A 21668-nucleotide genomic window follows, 5' to 3' on the forward strand; every position below is an offset into this window, starting at 1 on the left:
CACACACACACACACACACACACAGGAAACATGAGGTCAGTCCGTTGCTCTCCCCAGGTTGGCAGCGGGAGTGTAGAGCCCAGGATTACATTAAAATAATTGACACTTGAAAAAAACGGGTTACAAAATCTTTGGATAAAGATTTATTAAAAATAAAACAGACAGCAGAGATGCTCTGTATTTACTCTTATAGAGTTCTGAGGTTTTTTTTTTGTACATTCAGAAAATACGTGCGCACGCACGTATTCTGGTGCTGGGGGGGTATGCAAGGCGTTGCCTAGTAAGTTGATTTTCTGCGTAACCGTTTCATATTTGATATACAGTATGAGATCATAATCTCGTACGGTACTTGGCATCACGCCTGCGTTGCTGCAGGCTGCCATAGGCAGCGCAGTAGTCTACTAATATAATATAAAAGTTAAACAGTACGAGTGTACAAACGGAACCAAATGGACCCTTACAGGGTCTGTAACGCTGAGTGTAAGAAATGGACCCTTACAGGTCTGTACCTCTGAGAGTGTACAAATGGAATCGAATGGACCCTTACAGGGTCTGAAACTCTAAGAGTACAAACGGAACCAAACGGACCCCTACATGTCTGTACCTTTGAGAGTGTACACATGGAACCAAATTGACACTTACAGGTCTGTACCTCTGAGAGTGTACACATGGAACCAAATTGACACTTACAGATCTGTTACTCTGAGAGTGTACACATGTAACCAAATTGACACTTACAGGTCTGTTACTCTGAGAGTGTACACATGGAACCAAATGGCCTAAGTTTTCTGAAAAACTTCAGATATTTATATAGCAGCCTGACATTTTCGTAGTTTTTGAATACTGTACATACATACTGTACAGAACCCCCAAAAGGGGTTCCCGTCCAGAATGGGATAAAATCAGGTGTGGTTTTTAGGTTACATAATAATAGCCTAATCACAATTATTTGTTATCAATCGTTTTCATGTTGAAAATATTTTTTTTTACATGTTTAAAATAATTGTAGAAATAGCAGATCTACAAGCTTAAAACACGTCACGATAAACTATTTCCGCTATTTCGTACATTAGGTTTGGAAATTAAAAATATCTAAAAAACGTAATCACAAATGTGATTACGAAGCCTAAAAGGCAATCAGAATTACAAATTGTAACGTTCCAATGATCAATATTAAATAAAGAAAACAGAATTAAATCGTTAATCGCCATAATTTGTGTGACAATTAGTCATCAACTGGTTGTGGTTTAGTGTAGCACCTCCCACCAAGTGCATTAGAGGGTGTGGTTTAGCGTGGCCCCTCCCACCAGGTGCATTAGAGGGTGTGGTTTAGCGTGGCCCCTCCCACCAGGTGCATTAGAGGGTGTGGTTTAGTGTGGCCCCTCCCACCAAGTGCATTAGAGGGTGTGGTTTAGTGTGGCCCCTCCCACCAAGTGCATTAGTGTGCGGAGGCGGGGTCCAGGTGCTTCAGGGCGCCTCCCACCAGGTGCAGGCTTCCAGTGATCAGGACGTGGATCTGCGTCGCCTCGCGCAGCAGGAGGGGCGGAGCTGTGGCCACATCCCCCTCCTCCTCCTGTGGGGAGGAGGAGGCGGGGTCGAGCAGCACGGGGTCGCGACCCTGGCTGAGCCAACGCAGGGCGCTCAGGATACACGGGAACACGGCCGTCGCCTGCTGAGCCCTGCTGTTGCACTCAGCCATCAGCGGGCGAGACGGAAGAGCCTGCAGACAGAGATTAACACCGTTATGTTATTATATCAGCCATCAGCGGGCGAGACGGAAGAGAGAGAGAGATGACATGCATTTATATGCAGATGATATAAGGATGTTTTAATACTGTTATTATCAACTGTCAGGAAGAAACCACCTAACTCCAAAATGTTCATTTATCAGGAAATGAAATATAATCATGGTACGAATATATACGTAGATGGCAATATAATAGTTATTTATATGATATACTACATTTAATAAATAAATACCCTGTAGTGGTACCTGTATGAGAAGCTGTTGCTGGTCCTCTGGCGCCCCCTTGTGGAAGGTGTGGAGACGCCAGCTGCTCTCGTTGTCCAGGCAACGCGTCAGCATGTTCTCCACGGAGACGTTGTAGTTCTGCAGGTCTGCAGAGAGGGGGCGACAACGTACCATGTAGGCATTTACTATGAAAACCTGCATCTCTGGTCAGTTGATCGGGCTCCATATATGGTCATGCCTCGTGACATCACGCCTCCATATTGATGATTTTAGGACCCAGAAGCGGACGGAAACAGATTGAAGGTTAAACAGAGTTGTAATTGTTAATTCAGCAGTTCACAGGAAATGAAGTCCAACAGCAAGTCCATGAACATGAATCCACAAAAAAACCCTGGCAATCAAATCCAAATCCGGCAGGCAAAAGGAAGGTCAGAATCCAGGCAGGTGGTCAAAAAACAAAGGCTAAATGCAAGCAAACAGGTGGGACTGGAGCAGAGGATTTAGGGCCGGCCCTCCCATCAGGCAGAACAGGCAATTGCCTAGGGCATCATGAGGGGAGGGGGGGCATCCACCAAGCAAATAAAAACAAAACACAGTGCTTTAGAACACAAGGGGGCCATGGTCATTTTTCAAGGGGGCATCGCGGAAAATCCTGCCTATGGCACCAAATTGCTCAGGGCCGGCAGGGACACAGGAATATAATCTGGCAGAGAACAAAGAGACAAGCAGGGTTTAAGTAGACTGAGTGTGACAAACGAACAGAGTGCAGGTGTGACGCTCCACTCTGATTGGCTGATTGAGAGTGAGCAGATGAGTGGGAGAGATGGCACTGGAATGACAAGAAATGACAATTAACCCATTCTGACCTGAGATCAGATTCATACGAGGTTTCCACTGGACACACACTGGTCTGATTAACCCATTCTGACCTGAGATCAGATTCTAAAAAATGTCAGTCGTTCTTTGATTTTTCAAAAATAGCAGGCCTACAAGCTCGTAGCGCGCCACTCGGTGGCGCGCTATGAGCTTGTAGATCTGCTATTTTTCAATAGCTAAAGCATAACATGATGCTGAACACCAAAATGGGTTCCCGTACAGAATGGGTTAACAGAACATGCACATATGTATGTATGATGATAAGAGCGCCCCTCACTTCACACGGGTGTGATTCTTTTCTTTTTTTTTTACTCATTTGGCGAAAACAAACATACAAGCGTTTACAGGTCTCACCTGCATGAGATGCAACCGTCTCACTGATGTTTGGACAGAAAACGGCAAAGTCGAAGTGGCACGGCTGAAAAAACCCCAAAATAAAATACATTAAACTTTATTTTGAAAAGGTGGTCACAACGAAAGCAAACAGGATACAATCCTTCCTATAACAGAATAGCATATGATAATGATTACAATTCACAATGTAGGCATTTATCCAGAGTGACTTACCGTAAGCAATTACAACACATTGTAGTGTCTCAGTAAACTATAGGATCATAGAATGCAGAGAGACAGTAAACTATAGGATCATAGAATGCAGAGAGACAGTCTAGTGTCTCAGTAAACTATAGGATCACATAGAATGCAGAGAGACAGTCTAGTGTCTCAGTAAACTATAGGATCACATAGAATGCAGAGAGACAGTCTAGTGTCTCAGTAAACTATAGGATCATAGAATGCAGAGAGACATAAACTATAGGATCATAGAATGCAGAGAGACAGTAAACTATAGGATCACATAGAATGCAGAGAGACAGTCTAGTGTCTCAGTAAACTATAGGATCATAGAATGCAGAGAGACATAAACTATAGGATCATAGAATGCAGAGAGACAGTAAACTATAGGATCACATAGAATGCAGAGAGACAGTGTAGTGTCTCAGTAAACTATAGGATCACATAGAATGCAGAGAGACAGTGTAGTGTCTCAGTAAACTATAGGATCACATAGAATGCAGAGAGACAGTCTAGTGTCTCAGTAAACTATAGGATCACATAGAATGCAGAGAGACAGTCTAGTGTCTCAGTAAACTATAGGATCACATAGATATGCGTAACATAGATCTCACCAACAGCAGTTTCAGCATGGCTGCACAGTCTCTGTCTCCTGTAGCGTTGAACAGCAAAACTCTGGCCACAGGTCCTCTATAATAATAATAATAATAATTATGGATGGAAACAACACACTATGGACCACAGATACCCTGAACCAATCCACACATTAACACATTGGATCCTAAGAACGGGTATACTCGCCCTATAAATTAATTACGCGGGGCGCTCATGACGAGTAGGCTCGTCTTAAAAAAGAATATTCATGTATTTATATAAACATACTTACACGGATTGTCTCTCGTGCTCTAAGGCAGTTTCTCTGAACCATTCCACACAGGCCTGAATGGGGGGATGGAGAAAAATACGATATGTTTCAGGCAGTATCACGATACACAATGTACATACACGTATATTTATGGCCCGTAGGGGGCAGTACCTGCATGCTCCGCGTGGTGTGCGCTCCGTCCAGGAAGTAGGTCACCGATCCGTGACTCATGGTCTGAGTTCGGCCCGGCCACGACGTCTCTGCCAGACCTGAGCAATGGATGGAGAGATTCATCGGACTTCCCACAGACATCACCCACAACGTCCTGGTATGATCAATAAGGCCTTCACACACACATAGCCTCATGCAGCGGCCTCATTGGCCGCTGCACGTGTCTCCAATGAAGGCAGGAAGTCAAGCGGAAGTGCTGAAGGATTCTTTTTTTTTAAACAAAACAGTCATGACACACAATAGCCTACATTACAATACAAAACAAGACAACATCAGAGCCATGGGAGCAGAACACATTAAAGAGTGAACATAAGGCCTGGGCCGTGGCTCAGCGGTCCAGGCACCATGGCTGGTATAATACAGTCTGGCAGTGTGCCGCGGGTTCGACTCCTGATCCTGACGGCTCTTATACTGCATGTCTTCCCCCCCCCCCCCCCATCTCTCTCCCCATTTCCTGTCAACATACTGTCTGTCCCTCGATGAAATATATAAAATAAAGGCGAAAGCCGCAAAAAATAACATATAAAAAAAAAAGAGTGAACACAAAGCAACAGTTGTGCTGAAGGCGTTTGCTGAAGGCACGCAGCATGTGACTCAAGTCACTCATGCGACTCTCCTCCATGTCTTTTGCTGCCACTCAAAGTGACTACTGGCCAAACACAGCGCCTCAGAGCCGGAAAGGGCGTCTACGTTTATATGTCTATGATCAGCCCTTTCAATATCACATGGTCCTTTAATATTGTCATTATAGTGTCCTCAAGCTCTGTGTATCTGTGTGTGTGTGTGTGTGTGTGCGTGTGTGTGTGTGCGTGCATGCGACGCGTGCGTGCTGGACAGACCTTTCACCATAACAGGACTTGGGCGGAACCCTTCGGCCGGAGGCACCGATAGGCTGTCAGCGTTGATGAGGCCACACCCCCCCGGCTCTGTGAAGCCACGCCCCCCCGGCTCTGTGAAAACACCAGATCAGTCAAACAATCAATCCATACTTTATTAAAGATGGAGTGACGTGATTTTGTCCCCCCTGTAACATGATCATCAGGTTCTATGATTATACTAGGACAAATATTTATTTTTTAAAAAAGCATTATGATATACTTTAGCTATTGAAAAATAGCAGATCTACAAGCTCATATGGTCAGTGTAGGTCTGCTATTTTTGAAAAATCGTGAAAATGTGGTGCAAATCTTTGAATATACTCTTTCAAAGCGAACGTTTTTTTAACTCAAATCTTCTGGGGGGTCCTCCCTGTTACATCATATTTTTAGATGGGGGTCGGTGGCCAACTTCATATAATTCTGAGCGTTCTTGACATGAAATAGTTTGAGAACCACTGACATTAAAAACAGAGGTTTTTCAGAAAACGGTCAGTGATTCAGAAGGCATTTGTAGAATCGTCTTCAGGTCTGGTTTGCCTGGTGGGTGGTGATCCACCTGAACTGAAGCCGCACCCACAGCTGTTTTTGTATGATAAAGGGTGTAAGCACACTTGTTGGGCGTCAAGGCGCAGCAAAAATCCGCTCGTGGCAGGCGTCTCTTCCTGGTTTTTAGACAGCTGGTGGATGGAAATTAAGCCAGATTCCCAGGAAACGCTTGCTCCCGTGGCAAATGGAAGCCGCGCACAAGCTTCATTTCCCATCCACCAGCTGTCTAAAAACCAGGGGAAGTGACGCCTGTCGCTCATGGCTTTTGGCATCTTCGTGGCGCTAAAGTGTGCCTGCACTGAAAGGGGGAGAGGTTAGGGGAGGGGTTGATATAGTGATGTCACCATATCACTGTCAAGCCTTGAAGAGACAGACAGACAGACAGACAGACAGACAGACAGACAGACAGACAGACAGACAGACAGACAGGTACCTGTCTCACAGCGTCTGTGTAACCAGCAGGAAGTGAGCTGTAATGCCAGTGATGCGTTGGAGTGCTGGTGTCGTCCGGCCAGACCCACCACTAGGTGGAGCTGTTCATCCGACGCATACTGCCCGAGGTCTGGACACGCCCACAACGGACACTGTAGTGTAGCATCATCACACATCATTAGCATAATGAGGACACGCCCACGACGGACACTGTAGCGTAATCACAAATCATTAGCATAATGAGGACACACCCACAGCGGACACTGTAGTGTAGCATAATCACACATCATTAGCATAATGAGGACACGCCCACAACGGACACTGTGGTGTAGCATAATCACACATCATTAGCATAATGAGGACACGCCCACAACAGACACTGTAGCATAATCACACATAATAATTATTTTTTGTATTAAAAATGCGAAAGGTTTCGGGAAATATGCGAAAAGTCAAAACAATACTGCCCGAGGTGTAACTGTGCGTGTGTGTGTGTGTGTGTGTGTGTGTGTGTCCGTGCTCGCTCGTGCGTGTGTCGTAGTGAAGTAGAAGTAGCTTCGCACCACGTTGTGAGCTTGTAAATCTGCTATTTTCACTAGTTTGGGTCCCGGGCCAATATCACATTTATGTGTTTTATTTAAGGATTATTATCGTTGCTTTTGCATGACTAGCGTTAATCTCTCTCTGTGTGTGTGTGTGTGTGTGTGTGTGTGTGTGTGTGTGTGTGTGTGCATGCATGCGTGCGTGCGTGCGAGCTTTCGTGCATGCGTTTGTGTGTATGTGTGTGTGTGTACTTGCCTGTATCTCTCTAGCTCTCTCTCTCAGAACATTCATGCAGCTTTCTGTCTGTTTGACAGTGAATGCTGGAACTCCACGCTGAAAAAAAACCACCAAATAAATCACAACAAGTTGTTATTCCTCTGCCGGTCTCAATCTGGGCGCGGGATGTGGGACGGCAGACCTCTCCCAGCGCCGGCACACCTGAACCTCCATGCGTGGCCAAAAGAAGCAGTCTGCCGGCGTCACTTCCGGGGTTTTTAACACTACGACGTCGGAGCAGCCGTTCTGACCGGATTTGAGATTTGAGAAGTTTATTTTCTTAGCCCATGGAGTCCAGAGAAAGTTCCCCTTGCATGACTTTGTCTAAATATTCGATTGAAATCATCTCTGGGTTTTTTTCCCATTTGAAACGTTTTGTAAATATGATTTTAGGCATATATCTCCTACTCTGTCTGGCTATTATCGGCACAATGGACCGCCGTCCCCCTTTCTCCCCCACTCGCCTTTTTTTTTTGCGCTGCTTGATAATGGTGTCTTTCATAAACCGATTCCCCGACATTTCCTTTTCACTTGATATCGTTTCGTAGAGAGGGCCAGCTGGTGGATGGGAATGAAGCTCCTCCCACGCGACAGAATGCCGCTGGGGGCGAGCTGCTTTTCCGGGAATCTGGCCGAGGAGTGGGAGGAGCTTCATTTCCATCCACCAGCTGGTCTAAAAACCCGGAAGAGACGCCGGCAGACAGCTTCTTTTGGCCACGCATGGAAGTTCAGGTGTGGCACTCTCTGCCACTATGTGTGGCACATCCCTTATAACAACGCAGACAATAACAACGCAGAGTGACTTGGCTTCCGGCCAATCGCAATTTGCCTCCTCACTTTTCCGTCTTCACTTTTACCGCCCTCATATTTTACTACTGAAGTTATTAGTTAAGACACACGTATATTGTAATATATTCTTCTTTATTATATATAATCTAAGATATATAAATATGATATTATTATAATATTACTGTTATTATCTGAATGTAGAGATGTATAATCTTTGTGTCTGTACCTTGAAGATGCCTCCTTTCTGCCAGGCGATCTTTTCCTCCGTGTCTCCGAGGATCTGAGTGTGATCGATGCCCAGAGACGAGATGCCACACACCCATGGCCTCCTGGAACGCAACGGCACGGGACATAACAGGGGTCGGCCTTTGCATCCAGCAGCCCAACTCCACACGTCCCAGACTCTTCCCCCTCGTCTAAAACACTGTGGACAACGCTCCACACGTCCCAGACTCTTCTCCCTTCCCTAAAACACCCTGGACAACGCTCCCCACGACCCAGACTCTTCTCCCTTCTCTAAAACACCCTGGACAACGCTCCACACGTCCCAGACTCTTCTCCCTTCCCTAAAACACCCTGGACAACGCTCCACACGTCCCAGACTCTTCTCCCTTCCCTAAAACACCCTGGACAACACTCCCCACGACCCAGACTCTTCTCCCTTCCCTAAAACACCCTGGACAACGCTCCACACGTCCCAGACTATTCTCCCTTCTCTAAAACACCCTGGACAACGCTCCACACGTCCCAGACTCTTCTCCCTTCCCTAAAACACCCTGGACAACACTCCACACGTCCCAGACTCTTCTCCCTTCCCTAAAACACCCTGGACAACGCTCCACACGTCCCAGACTCTTCTCCCTTCTCTAAAACACCCTGGACAACGCTCCCCACGTCCCAGACTCTTCTCCCTTCCCTAAAACACCCTGGACAACACTCCACACGTCCCAGACTCTTCTCCCTTCCCTAAAACACCCTGGACAACGCTCCACACGTCCCAGACTCTTCCCCCTCGTCTAAAACACCCTGGACAACGCTCCACACGTCCCAGACTCTTCCCCCTCCTCTAAAACACCCTGAACAACGCTCCACACGTCCCAGACTCTTCTCCCTTCTCTAAAACACCCTGGACAACACTCCACACGTCCCAGACTCTTCTCCCTTCCCTAAAACACCCTGGACAACGCTCCACACGTCCCAGACTCTTCTCCCTTCTCTAAAACACCCTGGACAACGCTCCACACGTCCCAGACTCTTCTCCCTTCTCTAAAACACCCTGGACAACGCTCCACACGTCCCAGACTCTGCTCCCTTGTCTAAAACCCCCTGGACAACACTCCACACGTCCCAGACTCTTCTCCCTTCCCTAAAACACCCTGGACAACGCTCCACACGTCCCAGACTTTACTCCCTTCTCTAAAACACCCTGGACAACAATCCATACGTCCCAGACTCTTCTCCCTTCTCTAAAACACCCTGGACAACGCTCCACACGTCCCAGACTCTGCTCCCTTGTCTAAAACCCCCTGGACAACACTCCACACGTCCCAGACTCTTCTCCCTTCCCTAAAACACCCTGGACAACGCTCCACACGTCCCAGACTTTACTCCCTTCTCTAAAACACCCTGGACAACGCTCCACATGTCCCAGACTCTTCCCCCTCGTCTAAAACACCCTGGACAACGCTCCCCACGACCCAGACTCTTCTCCCTTCTCTAAAACACCCTGGACAACGCTCCACACGTCCCAGACTCTTCTCCCTTCCCTAAAACACCCTGGACAACGCTCCACACGTCCCAGACTCTTCTCCCTTCCCTAAAACACCCTGGACAACACTCCCCACGACCCAGACTCTTCTCCCTTCCCTAAAACACCCTGGACAACGCTCCACACGTCCCAGACTATTCTCCCTTCTCTAAAACACCCTGGACAACGCTCCACACGTCCCAGACTCTTCTCCCTTCCCTAAAACACCCTGGACAACACTCCACACGTCCCAGACTCTTCTCCCTTCCCTAAAACACCCTGGACAACGCTCCACACGTCCCAGACTCTTCTCCCTTCTCTAAAACACCCTGGACAACGCTCCCCACGTCCCAGACTCTTCTCCCTTCCCTAAAACACCCTGGACAACACTCCACACGTCCCAGACTCTTCTCCCTTCCCTAAAACACCCTGGACAACGCTCCACACGTCCCAGACTCTTCCCCCTCGTCTAAAACACCCTGAACAACGCTCCACACGTCCCAGACTCTTCTCCCTTCTCTAAAACACCCTGGACAACACTCCACACGTCCCAGACTCTTCTCCCTTCCCTAAAACACCCTGGACAACGCTCCACACGTCCCAGACTCTTCTCCCTTCTCTAAAACACCCTGGACAACGCTCCACACGTCCCAGACTCTTCTCCCTTCTCTAAAACACCCTGGACAACGCTCCACACGTCCCAGACTCTGCTCCCTTGTCTAAAACCCCCTGGACAACACTCCACACGTCCCAGACTCTTCTCCCTTCCCTAAAACACCCTGGACAACGCTCCACACGTCCCAGACTTTACTCCCTTCTCTAAAACACCCTGGACAACGCTCCACATGTCCCAGACTCTTCCCCCTCGTCTAAAACACCCTGGACAACGCTCCACATGTCCCAGACTCTTCCCCCTCGTCTAAAACACCCTGGACAACGCTCCACACGTCCCAGACTCTTCTCCCTTCATTAAAACACCCTGGACAACACTCCACACGTCCCAGACTCTTCTCCCTTCATTAAAACACCCTGGACAACACTCCACACGTCCCAGACTCTTCTCCCTTCTCTAAAACACCCTGGACAACGCTCCACACGTCCTAGACTCTTCTCCCTTCCCTAAAACACTCTGGACAACACTCCACACGTCCCAGACTCTTCTCCCTTCCCTAAAACACCCTGGACAACACTCCACACGTCCCAGACTCTTCTCCCTTCCCTAAAACACCCTGGACAACGCTCCACATGTCCCAGACTCTTCCCCCTCGTCTAAAACACCCTGGACAACACTCCACACGTCCCAGACTCTTCTCCCTTCCCTAAAACACCCTGGACAACACTCCACACGTCCCAGACTCTTCTCCCTTCCCTAAAACACCCTGGACAACACTCCACACGTCCCAGACTCTTCTCCCTTCTCTAAAACACCCTGGACAACGCTCCACATGTCCCAGACTCTTCTCCCTTCCCTAAAACACCCTGAACAACGCTCCACACGTCCCAGACTCTTCTCCCTTCTCTAAAACACCCTGGACAACGCTCCACACGTCCCAGACTCTTCTCCCTTGTCTAAAACCCTGGACAACGCTCCACACGTCCCAGACTCTTCCCCTACGTCTAAAACACCCTGGACAACGCTCCACACGTCCCAGACTCTTCCCCCTCGTCTAAAACACCCTGGACAACGCTCCACATGTCCCAGACTCTTCTCCCTTCCCTAAAACACCCTGGACAACGCTCCACATGTCCCAGACTCTTCTCCCTTCCCTAAAACACCCTGGACAACGCTCCACATGTCCCAGACTCTTCTCCCTTCCCTAAAACACCCTGGACAACGCTCCACACGTCCCAGACTCTTCTCCCTTGTCTAAAACCCCCTGGACAACACTCCACACGTCCCAGACTGTTCTCCCTTCCTTAAAACACCCTGGACAACGCTCCACATGTCCCAGACTCTTCTCCCTTCTCTAAAATACCCTGGACAACGCTCCACACGTCCCAGACTCTTGCCCCTTCTCTAAAACACCCTGGATACATTTTGTAAATAATGCATTAGTGTGATCTTACTGTATAATGTTGGTGCAATCGTAAGCTCCACCCATGCCCACTTCAATGACAGCTACATCCACCTGTTAACACAAAGATATTATTACAAATACATTAACGTATCTCATCATCAACCAATCAGAAGAAGGTGTGTGGGCGGTCCCTAACATATACCTTCTCCTGGAGGAAGACGTGGAAGGCCATGATGGTGAGGAACCTGAAATACGCCGGCATGCTGCCTCCATGAGCCTCCTGTAGGGGGCGACAGAGACACCACATTTACACTACAACATGCTGCCTCCATGAGCCTCCTATAGGGGGCGACAGAGACACCACATTTACACTACAACATGCTGAGATACTGGTATTTTAATTAGCGAATGCAAAGTCCTTAAAGGACCACTTCACCACTTTTCAACCTATCTTCATATAATAGGTCCTCACTAATAATCATGATAAAATGGCACGATTCTTTCTACTCAGTCTGTGTCTCATAGGACGGCTGTGGGCAGTTCAGAAACCGTCCTCCAGTGACATCATCGATGGGGAATACAAGCTAATAGAAACTGCAGACTTTCTAGTCCTGAAAAGTTGAAAAGACACAGACCGAGTAGAAAAAAAATTGCGTCATTTTTTCGTGATTATTAGTGAGGACCTATTATATGAAGATAGGTTGAAAAGTGGTGAAGTGGTCCTTTAAATACCTTGGTGTCATTTAGGCGTCCGTAGATGTGCCAGAAGGATAAATACCTTGGTGTCATTTAGGCGTCCGTAGACGTGCCAGAAGGAAGAGGTGAACAGGGCGCGGCTGATGGGTTTCCCGTTGATCCTGATCCTCTCTCTGACCTGGACCAGGTGGGGAGAGCTGGGGGGGCAAAGGTCACGGCAAGGTCACATGCATCACTTAAAACCTTAGAGTATATATACAATAGAGAAGGCACCCGGAGGAAACCCTGAGGCGAAATGGACATAGTGGCCCGAATTTGTCATTGCAGCTCGAGCCAGCGCTGCTCCGTTGACTATCATTGCGCAACGTTCATGTGATTGAGGCCATGACACGTGAACGAATGTTTCATACGTGAACGCGCTCAAACGGCACAATGATAGTCAACGGCAGCGCTCGTTCATGTGTTTGAGGCAAATCCATCCCAGAATGCACTCTGTTCCTACACGGAAGGAGGAGTGAAATCGCCTCATGCGCTTTTGAGCAACTTAATGCAAGTGAATGGGAGGAGAACTCGGGTGTCTTCTCTATTCATATATAACTCTATGCTTAAAACCCATTCTACATATGTCTATAATTTATTCTGACCCCTCCCCGAAAAGGCTGATCTGTCCTGAACCCTTATGTATAATTTATACTGTACATTGTGGATAATTAGTGTGGACTGTTAATTCGTCTCAACTGCTCAATTTACAATTTAAGGTACAATTCTGTAAGGTCGTCGACGCTATAGGCTTCTAAATCCTAAGAGTTTTCCGACATACTTTGGGTCGGTCATATCCCTGAGCGGATATGGATTAGTCATTATTATTGGTCATATTAGTAATACTTAATTATAATAATAATAATTATTAGAATGTGATTTATTAGAATAGAATAGAATGCTCTATTTGTCATTTTTTAACAACTGTAACAGCAGAAAAACCGAAATTGCGATGTGCTGTGCACGGGCCGCAGCAACTTGGGTCGCAGCGCCACATATTCGTACCTGTAGAATCCTGTTCGGAAGCCGTAACTCCTGAGGATCTGTTCGGTGAACGCACACGTTGACCCCTGAAAACACATGACCTTTAATGACCCTTGACCCCTGAAAACACATGACCTTTAAGACCCTTGATTCAAAATTGAATCTTTGTGTAAGACATAAATACAGATTTTCTCAGACACACATGACGTAAATTCTCAAATTTGTGTACGACGAAAATGTACACTAATAGCTGAATATAGACAAATCCACAGAGGGGTGCCCTGGGCGCGGCCATTACTGAGGTGTAATCCATGGAGCAGTTGCTCCGTAGGCCAGTTGTGGCTAATCAGTGCTGTTGTGCTTAATGGTACACCTCAGTAATGGCCGCACCCAGGCAACCCTCTGTGGATGTGTCTATAGGAGGGGCTAGCACCCCTCAACGAACAATAAGGGACCAAGAAGCCTCTTTGAGCTTGGTCCTTTAATAAATGAAAAAAGTAATTATAAGTATGATGTAATGCAGAGTTTTATACCAGTATAATGTAAACAATGACAGGCACACGCAGGCAGAGCTGCTTTGCACATTGGCCAAGCTTCATGTGATGTCTGTGCCATGGGTGTCTATAAAACGGGACATTTGTTGCATGTATTCCATTCTTTATTCTTTAATACAGCAGCAACTGCGGTTCAGTTTCATTAGGGTGCAAATCCACAGGTTCTCAACTAAGTCACTATAACGGGTAGCAGAGAGACGACGCTGGTCCTACCCCGGGAACTATACCCTGAGAGCAAACGTTCTGTGACGTGTCGAGGCAAAACCTTAGCCCTAACCGGGAGACTTTTTTTGGTGTGAGCAAAATGTTCTACTGGACCGTGCACCTGGAAGAAAAAACCTTCAGAAACATCCATTCTGCTGTGACGGTTGGGAACAAGCTGTACTCCTTTGAAGGGGGAGGGTACCCTGGCTTATTTGATTTTGGGGTCCGTGGCGGGCTGGACATTATGGATCAAATCCACGTGCGTGTCTTCAACGCGGTGTCTTTGCGCTGGAAGGAGTTGCCGCCCGTGACGGCTGAGAGAGGAGAACGCCGCCCCCTGGAGGTTCCTTCCTCACGTGACTTCCACACAGCCGTGCTCAGAGAACAGATCGTCTACATCTGGGGGGGAGTTGACGACGATAACATGACATGCAATGTGCTTTATGCATTCGATACCGACTCCCACAGATGGTTTAGACCTGAGGCTTCCGGTATGGTTCCAGAGGGGAGGCGGGGCCACTCGGCCTGCGTCTTGGGGAAGGACATGTACATCTATGGAGGTGAGAACAAGGCTGGATACACTGATAACATCTACAAGTTGGACACCTCTACAACTGTCTGGTCCTTAGTGACCACCGGGGGCACTCTGCCGCCTGCTTCAACACGTCACACGGCCACCGTTATCGGGAAAAAGATGTACGTGTTTGGCGGTTCAGCGGGGCCGTACTACGACACCGTCAGAGTGTTTGACACAGAGACCGACCTCTGGCTATGCCCGCCTTCTATAGCGCCTCCAGGAGTACGCTTGAGTCACTGTGCCTTTTCCTACAATCGAGAGCTATACATACTCGGTGGCCACACCTATTGGGAGCATTACGATGATCTGTGGAGATTTAATCCCGTAAACTTCTCCTGGAAGAAGGTCGAGCCCAAGGGGAAAAATCCGGATTCCCTGCGTCTGATGTGCTGCTGTGTGGTGGGAGATCGTATCGTCCTCTTTGAAGGATTCGACAACCGCAGCGGTGATTTGTACATCTTGGACTTGAGTCCTAGCCTGAAGACGTTATGCAAGCTAGCGGCTATTCGGCATGGCCTGGAGCAGTCCGGACTCACACGTGACGTCAGGTGGGAACTGGAAGCCATGACTAGTACTGACACAGGGGCGTTACTAGCGTGACGCAGACCATGCGACTGCGCGTGGGCACACGGCCGGTCGGCCACCCACCCACCCACCCGTGCCGTCACTAAAATAAAACTATAAATACATACAGATAACGCAATGACAGTTGAGTTGAACAATGTTTGGCGGAGCCTGGTGGTGGCTGCTGCTTATAGCACACACACACACTGACACACATAGGCCCCGCCTCCCAGGCTAAGAGAAGAAGGCTGTAGGCTAATAACGTGAAGGAAGTCAGACGTGTCTGTGGCGAGTGTGCAGTGGGCTTTAATTCCCAGTGTCGAGTCCCGACAGCCGGGTACAGTATGTCCACAGATCACAGCGACAACTGTACAGTGGCCCCGCTGTTTATGATCGGGGGGGCACGCCGCTGACCAGCCTGCTCACGCAAAGTCCGATGCGGTGGATGTTGAAGATGAAAGTGTCTCTGGTCATTATTGTGTACAATGTATGCAGTCATTTCTCCACACGGTAAAGACCTTAGCATCTATTTTATCATGTGTGAGATGATAATAACACCCGTGTGAAGTGAGGGGCGCTCTTATCATTATACATCATCATACATCGTCTCATGAACAACTGAATTTATGTGATTGGTTAAAATAGCAGATCTACAAGCTCACAACGTGGCGCGGAAGGTACTTCTACTTCAACTACTTCAACTATACTTCCTAAATGTACGTCTAACGTATGACCTTCATCGTCAATGGCATTTAATGTTTGTATGTGTTTGCCACAAACTTACGTCATGTTTGGTAGACGTTTGACCTAATTTCTCCTTTCCCATGTGGGGACAAAATGGCGTACATTTTCCCTTCATTGTCAATGGCATTTATTGTTTGTGTTGTGGACATTTTGTGGGGACAAAAGATGTAAATATGCCCCTCAAAAACATGCAGTAATCCTGGTCTCTATACCCTGTGTGTGTGTGTGTGTGTGTGTGTGTGTGTAACCCTCACCTTGCCCTTGGTTCCGGTCACATGAATGATATTGAGCTGGTCCAGTTGTTCCACCTTAGACACACACACACACACACACACACACACACACACACACACACACACACACACACACACACACACACACACACACACACACACACACACACACACAGAGAGAGATTAACGCCAGTCATGCAAAGCTACGAAAATAATCCTTTACATAAAACACAGAAAAAATAGCAGATCTACAAGCCCACAACGTGGCGCGAAGCTACTTCAACTTCACTACTTCCTAAATGTTTGTTCTAATTTATGGAATTTCTTACATGTTTCTTTCATTTCTTCATGGCATTACTGAAGACACATTACATTACATTAATTCATGAAAAGCTTTTTATTATATATATTTTTAAATAATAATATAAACCGTGACCCCCCAGGGGTCAAGGGTCAGGTAGAATACTGACCGTCAGTCCAGATCTCTCCAGGAAGCCCCTCATAGCGCTGAGTTGGAGCTGAGGGTTCAGCCTCTCTCTTCTCACCTGAGCAGAAAATATTATTATTACTCTTACGATTATCATGATTATTATTATTATTAGGGGGCAAGCCGAAAGGGCCTATAGGCTCCATTTGCTATCGTGAAAGTTCCGCCGTTTTAGCAGTTCTGTGATATACGAAATTCGGCCGTAATATGGCAGAGGGCTGTGAGGACCCCTGTGAGGAACTCAAGCTCACACTCATTCGCCAAAAGACCTCCGACGTTTAGATCTCTAGATGAAACGAATTGTTATGATTTGCTGGAGTCTGATCTCTGGTTTGCGGGACTACAGTGTTGACAGACAACCCCTTCAGCCAATCAGCGTAACCAAAAAAAAACATCTCCAGTTGACCGATGTCAACGACACAGAAATTAGCAGGTTTGGCTGACCTAAAGTATAGGCCCTATAGAGCATGGGTAGAAACTAGAATCAAATAAAAACCCACATCCACATGGGCAAGCCCAATTAGGGTCCACTTTGGTGTCGCATATAATTACCTATCAAACAGGCTATGTATTGTGCCTTTCAAGCCTTTATGTTTCGTGTCATATTAATTTATAGATATTAGATAAACATCTTAAAAACATTATTAGATTTGCAACACATTTTCACGATAAAGCCATTTTTCAATGGCTAAAGTATAACAATGCTTAAAAACACCAAAAGGGGTTAAAGACGTGGGAGACAAACGTGAGGGATATCAACCAGGCTAATTATTGTGCTTTTCAAGCCATTATATTTGGTGTTGTATTAATTTATAGATTATAAACATCTTTAATAAAAACTCACCTGATCCAACAGACTGGCGTTGGTCTGCAGTGTGTTGAGAGCACACACTGCTTCCTGTGGAGAGAAAAAACAAACAAAGAAATTAAACATTAGTATTGTTTTGTTGAAAGTATACGTTTGTACTTTTACTCAAGTAAATTTAGAATTCCGGATTATTACTTGAGTTGAGAACAGATTATAGTTCTACATTTGCAGTTGATACTTTTATACTTAAGTAAAAACATGTAAGTATACTTTTTCCACCACAATGGAGCAAGGTGTTTGCATGCGTGACCTTAGAATGACCTGCCAGTGACCTTTGCTCTACTTTCCTTTCATCGCTGCACAGAATAAAAGTTAATAAAAGAACAACACATTAAATCATGTGACCTATAACTGTCACAGTATGATGAACAATTAATTATTAACACATGCGCACACGCACACGCACACACACACACACACACACACCCAAGCAGCCACGCACACATGCATGCATGTGCGCACACACAGTGAGTGTTAAGCTGAAAAGTAGCAGATCTACAAGTATGCGCACACACACACACACACACAGACAGACAGACAGACAGACAGACAGACAGACAGACACACAGACACACAGACAGACAGACAGACAGACAGACAGACAGCTTACATTACTAGTGTCTGACAGGATACAGAATGTAACCAAATGGACCCATTTCAGAGTTAAAGTGACAAACAGAGCGTCGCAGTCCCGACCAGGAAATAATTCCCCATTCATTTTCCCCATAGACGTTTCAAAAAGTATTCATTCAAAGACCTTATATTGAAAGTCACTCTGACGAAGCCAACTCGGACCGTGACAACTCATGACAATAAACACATTTCTTTTGGGGCCTAAACAAATAATTAGAATGAAGAAAAACAACAACAAAACCGTGTTGTTTGTAGTTTGTACCCTGCCCTTTGAGGCTGAATCAACATTGCAATTGCAGATTGATTAGGTCTGATTAGATTTATTGAGTGCTGTTCAGAGGCTGGCGGGGGTGATGGGGCTCACGAGGATAAATACTATAGGCCTATTTATGGTCGATTATGACATCAAGTCCATTTTATTTATTATTATAGCACATTTAAAAACAACAGCAGTGAGTTGACCCAAAGGGCTTCCCAGAACAAATAGGCCGTAGTCTATCCACAGTGTAGTAATAAAAGCTTATAACGCAATAATAAAACCAGCCAAGCAAATTAAAATAACAACCACAAAAACAGCAGACAACAAACACATAATAACTTCAAACTGTGTTATTCTTCTGTCATATCTATCCTACTGAATAACGTTTTGCCAGAGAAAGAAGGGTAGGAGGTTAAGTAGGCTTCATTTGGCAAATATTATTCAGTAGGCTTGAAGGGGAATGAATTGAAATGCCTCTGAAAAGTAATACCAAAAGCTTTTAGTGCCAGACTAAAAAGGTGTGTTTTCAAGTTGGATTGAATAGCAACTCAAGTAATAAGTTGCTAATGCTAACCCAGTCCTCCCTGCGATGTGAGCTTGTAGATCGGCTATTTTCAAGTAAAGTACAAATACCTCAAAGTTGTACTGATGAAAACTTTGATAAGCTCTATAATCCATCCATCCATCCATCTTCAACCGCTTAGCCGTAGTCGGGTCGCGGGGGGCAACAGCTCCACCAGAGAGCTCCAGACTTCCCTCTCCTCCAGAGCAACATTAGTGACTTCCTCCTGGGGGGGATCCCGAGACGTTCCAAGGCCACAGTGAGTCGATGTAATACCTCCATCTGCGCCTTGGTCTGCCCCCCCGGGGGTCTCCTCCCAGTGGGACGTGGTCCTTGGTCTGCCTCGGGGGTCTCCTCCCAGTGGGACGTGGTCCTTGGTCTGCCCCGGGGGGGTCTCCTCCCAGTGGGACGTGGTCCTTGGTCTGCCTCGGGGGTCTCCTCCCAGTGGGACGTCCCTCGAGGACCTCCCTATAGGGAGACGCCCAAAAGGCATCCTAACCGGTTCCCCCGAACCACCTCAGCTGGCTCCTTTCCAGGCGAAGTAGCAGCGACCCGTGTGACTGAACTTCTCACCCTATCTCCAAGGGAGATACCAGCCATTTCGTCCGCTTGTATCCCGCGACCTTATTCTTTCGGTCGTGATCCACACTTCATGACCATAATTAGGTACTACTATATATGTTGATGAATTGAAAAGCCAGTATCACAATGGAAACCACCAAACAAACAACACACTAACAACCAGCCACTGCAACATCATTTAACAAACTCTGGGAGGCTACATGAGTACCAAGTCGGCCAAACCACCCTATGTCCAAAATTTGCATTTTAACCCATTCTGACCTGAGATCAGATTCATACGAGGTTTCCACTGGGCACACACTGGTCTGATTAACCCATTCTGACCTGAGATCAGATTCATACGAGGTTTCCACTGGGCACACACTGGTCTGATTGACCCATTCTGACCCGAGATCAGATTCTAAAAATGTCAGTCGTTCTTCGATTTTTCAAAAAATAGCAGACCTACAAGCTCGTAGCGCGCCACTCGGTGGCGCGCTATGAGCTTGTAGATCTGCTATTTTTCAATAGCTAAAGCATAACATAGTGCCAACACCAAAAGGGGTTCCCGGCCAGAATGGGTTAAAAACAAAATGTGAGACACCAGAGGAGGGGTTCAATATGGTCCAATATGACATCAAGTCAAGTCACTTCTGATGGCAGAAAAAAGGTTAAATAAATAAAAAGGGTTGTCTAACAGTTAGACAACCCTTTTTTATTTATTCAACCTTTATTTAACCAGTCATAAAATCAATACTAATACAAATGCAATACTACATCGTACATGTTTTTTGATTGATTGATTGATTGAAATATGTATTAACAGTTTGCAGAATTACAGTACATTTCAAGCACAAACTCAATACAAAGACTGTGAGTGGACGACCCAATTAAGCATTACACTTGTTTACAACAACAGGGTCCACTTTGTTCAATTCATCAATAAAACAAGCCAAGCTAAATAACTAAATAACAAACAACTAAAACAGCAAACAACAAACAAACAAACAAACGATAACTATAAAACTGTGTTAAAAGCCAGACTAAATAGGTGGGTTTTCAAGTTGGATTTAATAGCAAGTTAGCAACTCAAATAATATTGCTAACCCAGCCCCCCTGACTGAAGCTTATACAGTTTGGATCTGGTGGTCTGGTGGTCTCCCTACTTAACCCTGAATTTAACTTGTAATAAACTGTATTTCTACAGTGCGATATTGATACTTTTACTCAAGCATAAATGTTGTATTCCTGACTTATTAGCAACTTATGCAACAAGTTGCTAACCCTAAAACCCAGCCCCCTCTGGCCTGTCCCACACAGGCGACACTTCTGTCCTTCAAATGAACGAATTAATTACCAAATGAATAACAGTCACATGCTCTCATTGCTCTGACTAGACATCCCCTGCTGTTAAGTCTAGTATTAAGGCACAAGGGCTCCACACATTTTGTGGAATGAACTTCCTTTGGAATGGAAGTTATAGACAACAGAACAGACACTTGCTAAAACTCTCCTAAACACTCTCTTCTATAGTATGAATGGCTTTAAGAGAGGTTTGGAAGTTAGACAGACTGTCACTGTACAGTGTACACTTGTTGTTACGACATGCACATGCTCTCTGACTGACTAGTAACTACCTCCCTTCTGTTACGAGTTAGTACCGTAAGTAACAGAAGTAAGCACTGTCTCTATCTAGTTAGTAGCCTATAGCAGACCCATCGGATTCCTACCTGGTAGTCCATGTCTGTAGGCTGTGTGTAGTTTGTCTGTAGTTTCTCTGTAGGCTGCATTAGCTTGTAGTTTGTCTCAGTTGTAGTGCAGAGGCTGCATTCATTTTTCATTAGGCAGGCTGTCACCATGGGAGCTGCTGCGCCTGCGTGCGCACTGGCAGCAGCAGCAGCAGCAGCAGCCAGCGCGCCAACAGCTCGCGGGAGAAGCGCGCCATCGTGTGGGGGCG

General features: G+C 46.4%; 1 protein-coding gene across 2 annotated transcripts; it reads right to left on the reverse strand.

Moving 5' to 3' along the window:
- Positions 1-128: 128 nt before the first annotated feature.
- On the reverse strand, positions 129-21554 carry fpgs (folylpolyglutamate synthase). Of its 2 annotated transcripts, XM_080766894.1 has the most exons (18): positions 21442-21554; positions 17673-17726; positions 16812-16886; positions 16363-16416; positions 13487-13551; positions 12525-12639; positions 11949-12026; positions 11796-11857; positions 8208-8310; positions 7172-7249; positions 6375-6525; positions 5357-5467; positions 4458-4555; positions 4308-4360; positions 4036-4111; positions 3203-3266; positions 1994-2118; positions 129-1720 (listed from the first exon to the last, which is right to left on the reverse strand). In XM_080766894.1, the coding sequence occupies exons 1-18, from the start codon at positions 21550-21552 to the stop codon at positions 1439-1441; spliced, it is 1755 nt and encodes a 584-aa protein (XP_080623020.1). In that variant the 5' UTR covers positions 21553-21554; the 3' UTR covers positions 129-1438. The 2 variants fall into 2 exon arrangements, with proteins under 2 accessions (XP_080623020.1, XP_080623021.1); XM_080766895.1 differs by lacking the exon at positions 5357-5467.
- Between the last annotated feature and the right edge of the window lie 114 nt (positions 21555-21668).

The sequence above is a fragment of the Protomyctophum bolini genome (genome assembly GCF_963924005.1).
Source record: "Protomyctophum bolini genome assembly, chromosome: 6".
Lineage (NCBI taxonomy): Eukaryota > Metazoa > Chordata > Actinopteri > Myctophiformes > Myctophidae > Protomyctophum > Protomyctophum bolini.

Excerpts from the sequence above, each read along its gene's own strand:
- fpgs (XM_080766894.1), bottom strand. The coding sequence starts at position 21,552 with ATGAAAAATGAATGCAGCCTCTGCACTACAACTGAGACAAACTACAAG. Across the intron at positions 4,361-4,457 it reads ACACCACGCGGAGCATGCAG|GCCTGTGTGGAATGGTTCAG; the intron begins GTACTGCCCCCT and ends CCCCCCATTCAG. Across the intron at positions 4,112-4,307 it reads GAGCACGAGAGACAATCCGT|AGGACCTGTGGCCAGAGTTT; the intron begins GTAAGTATGTTT and ends TTATTATTATAG.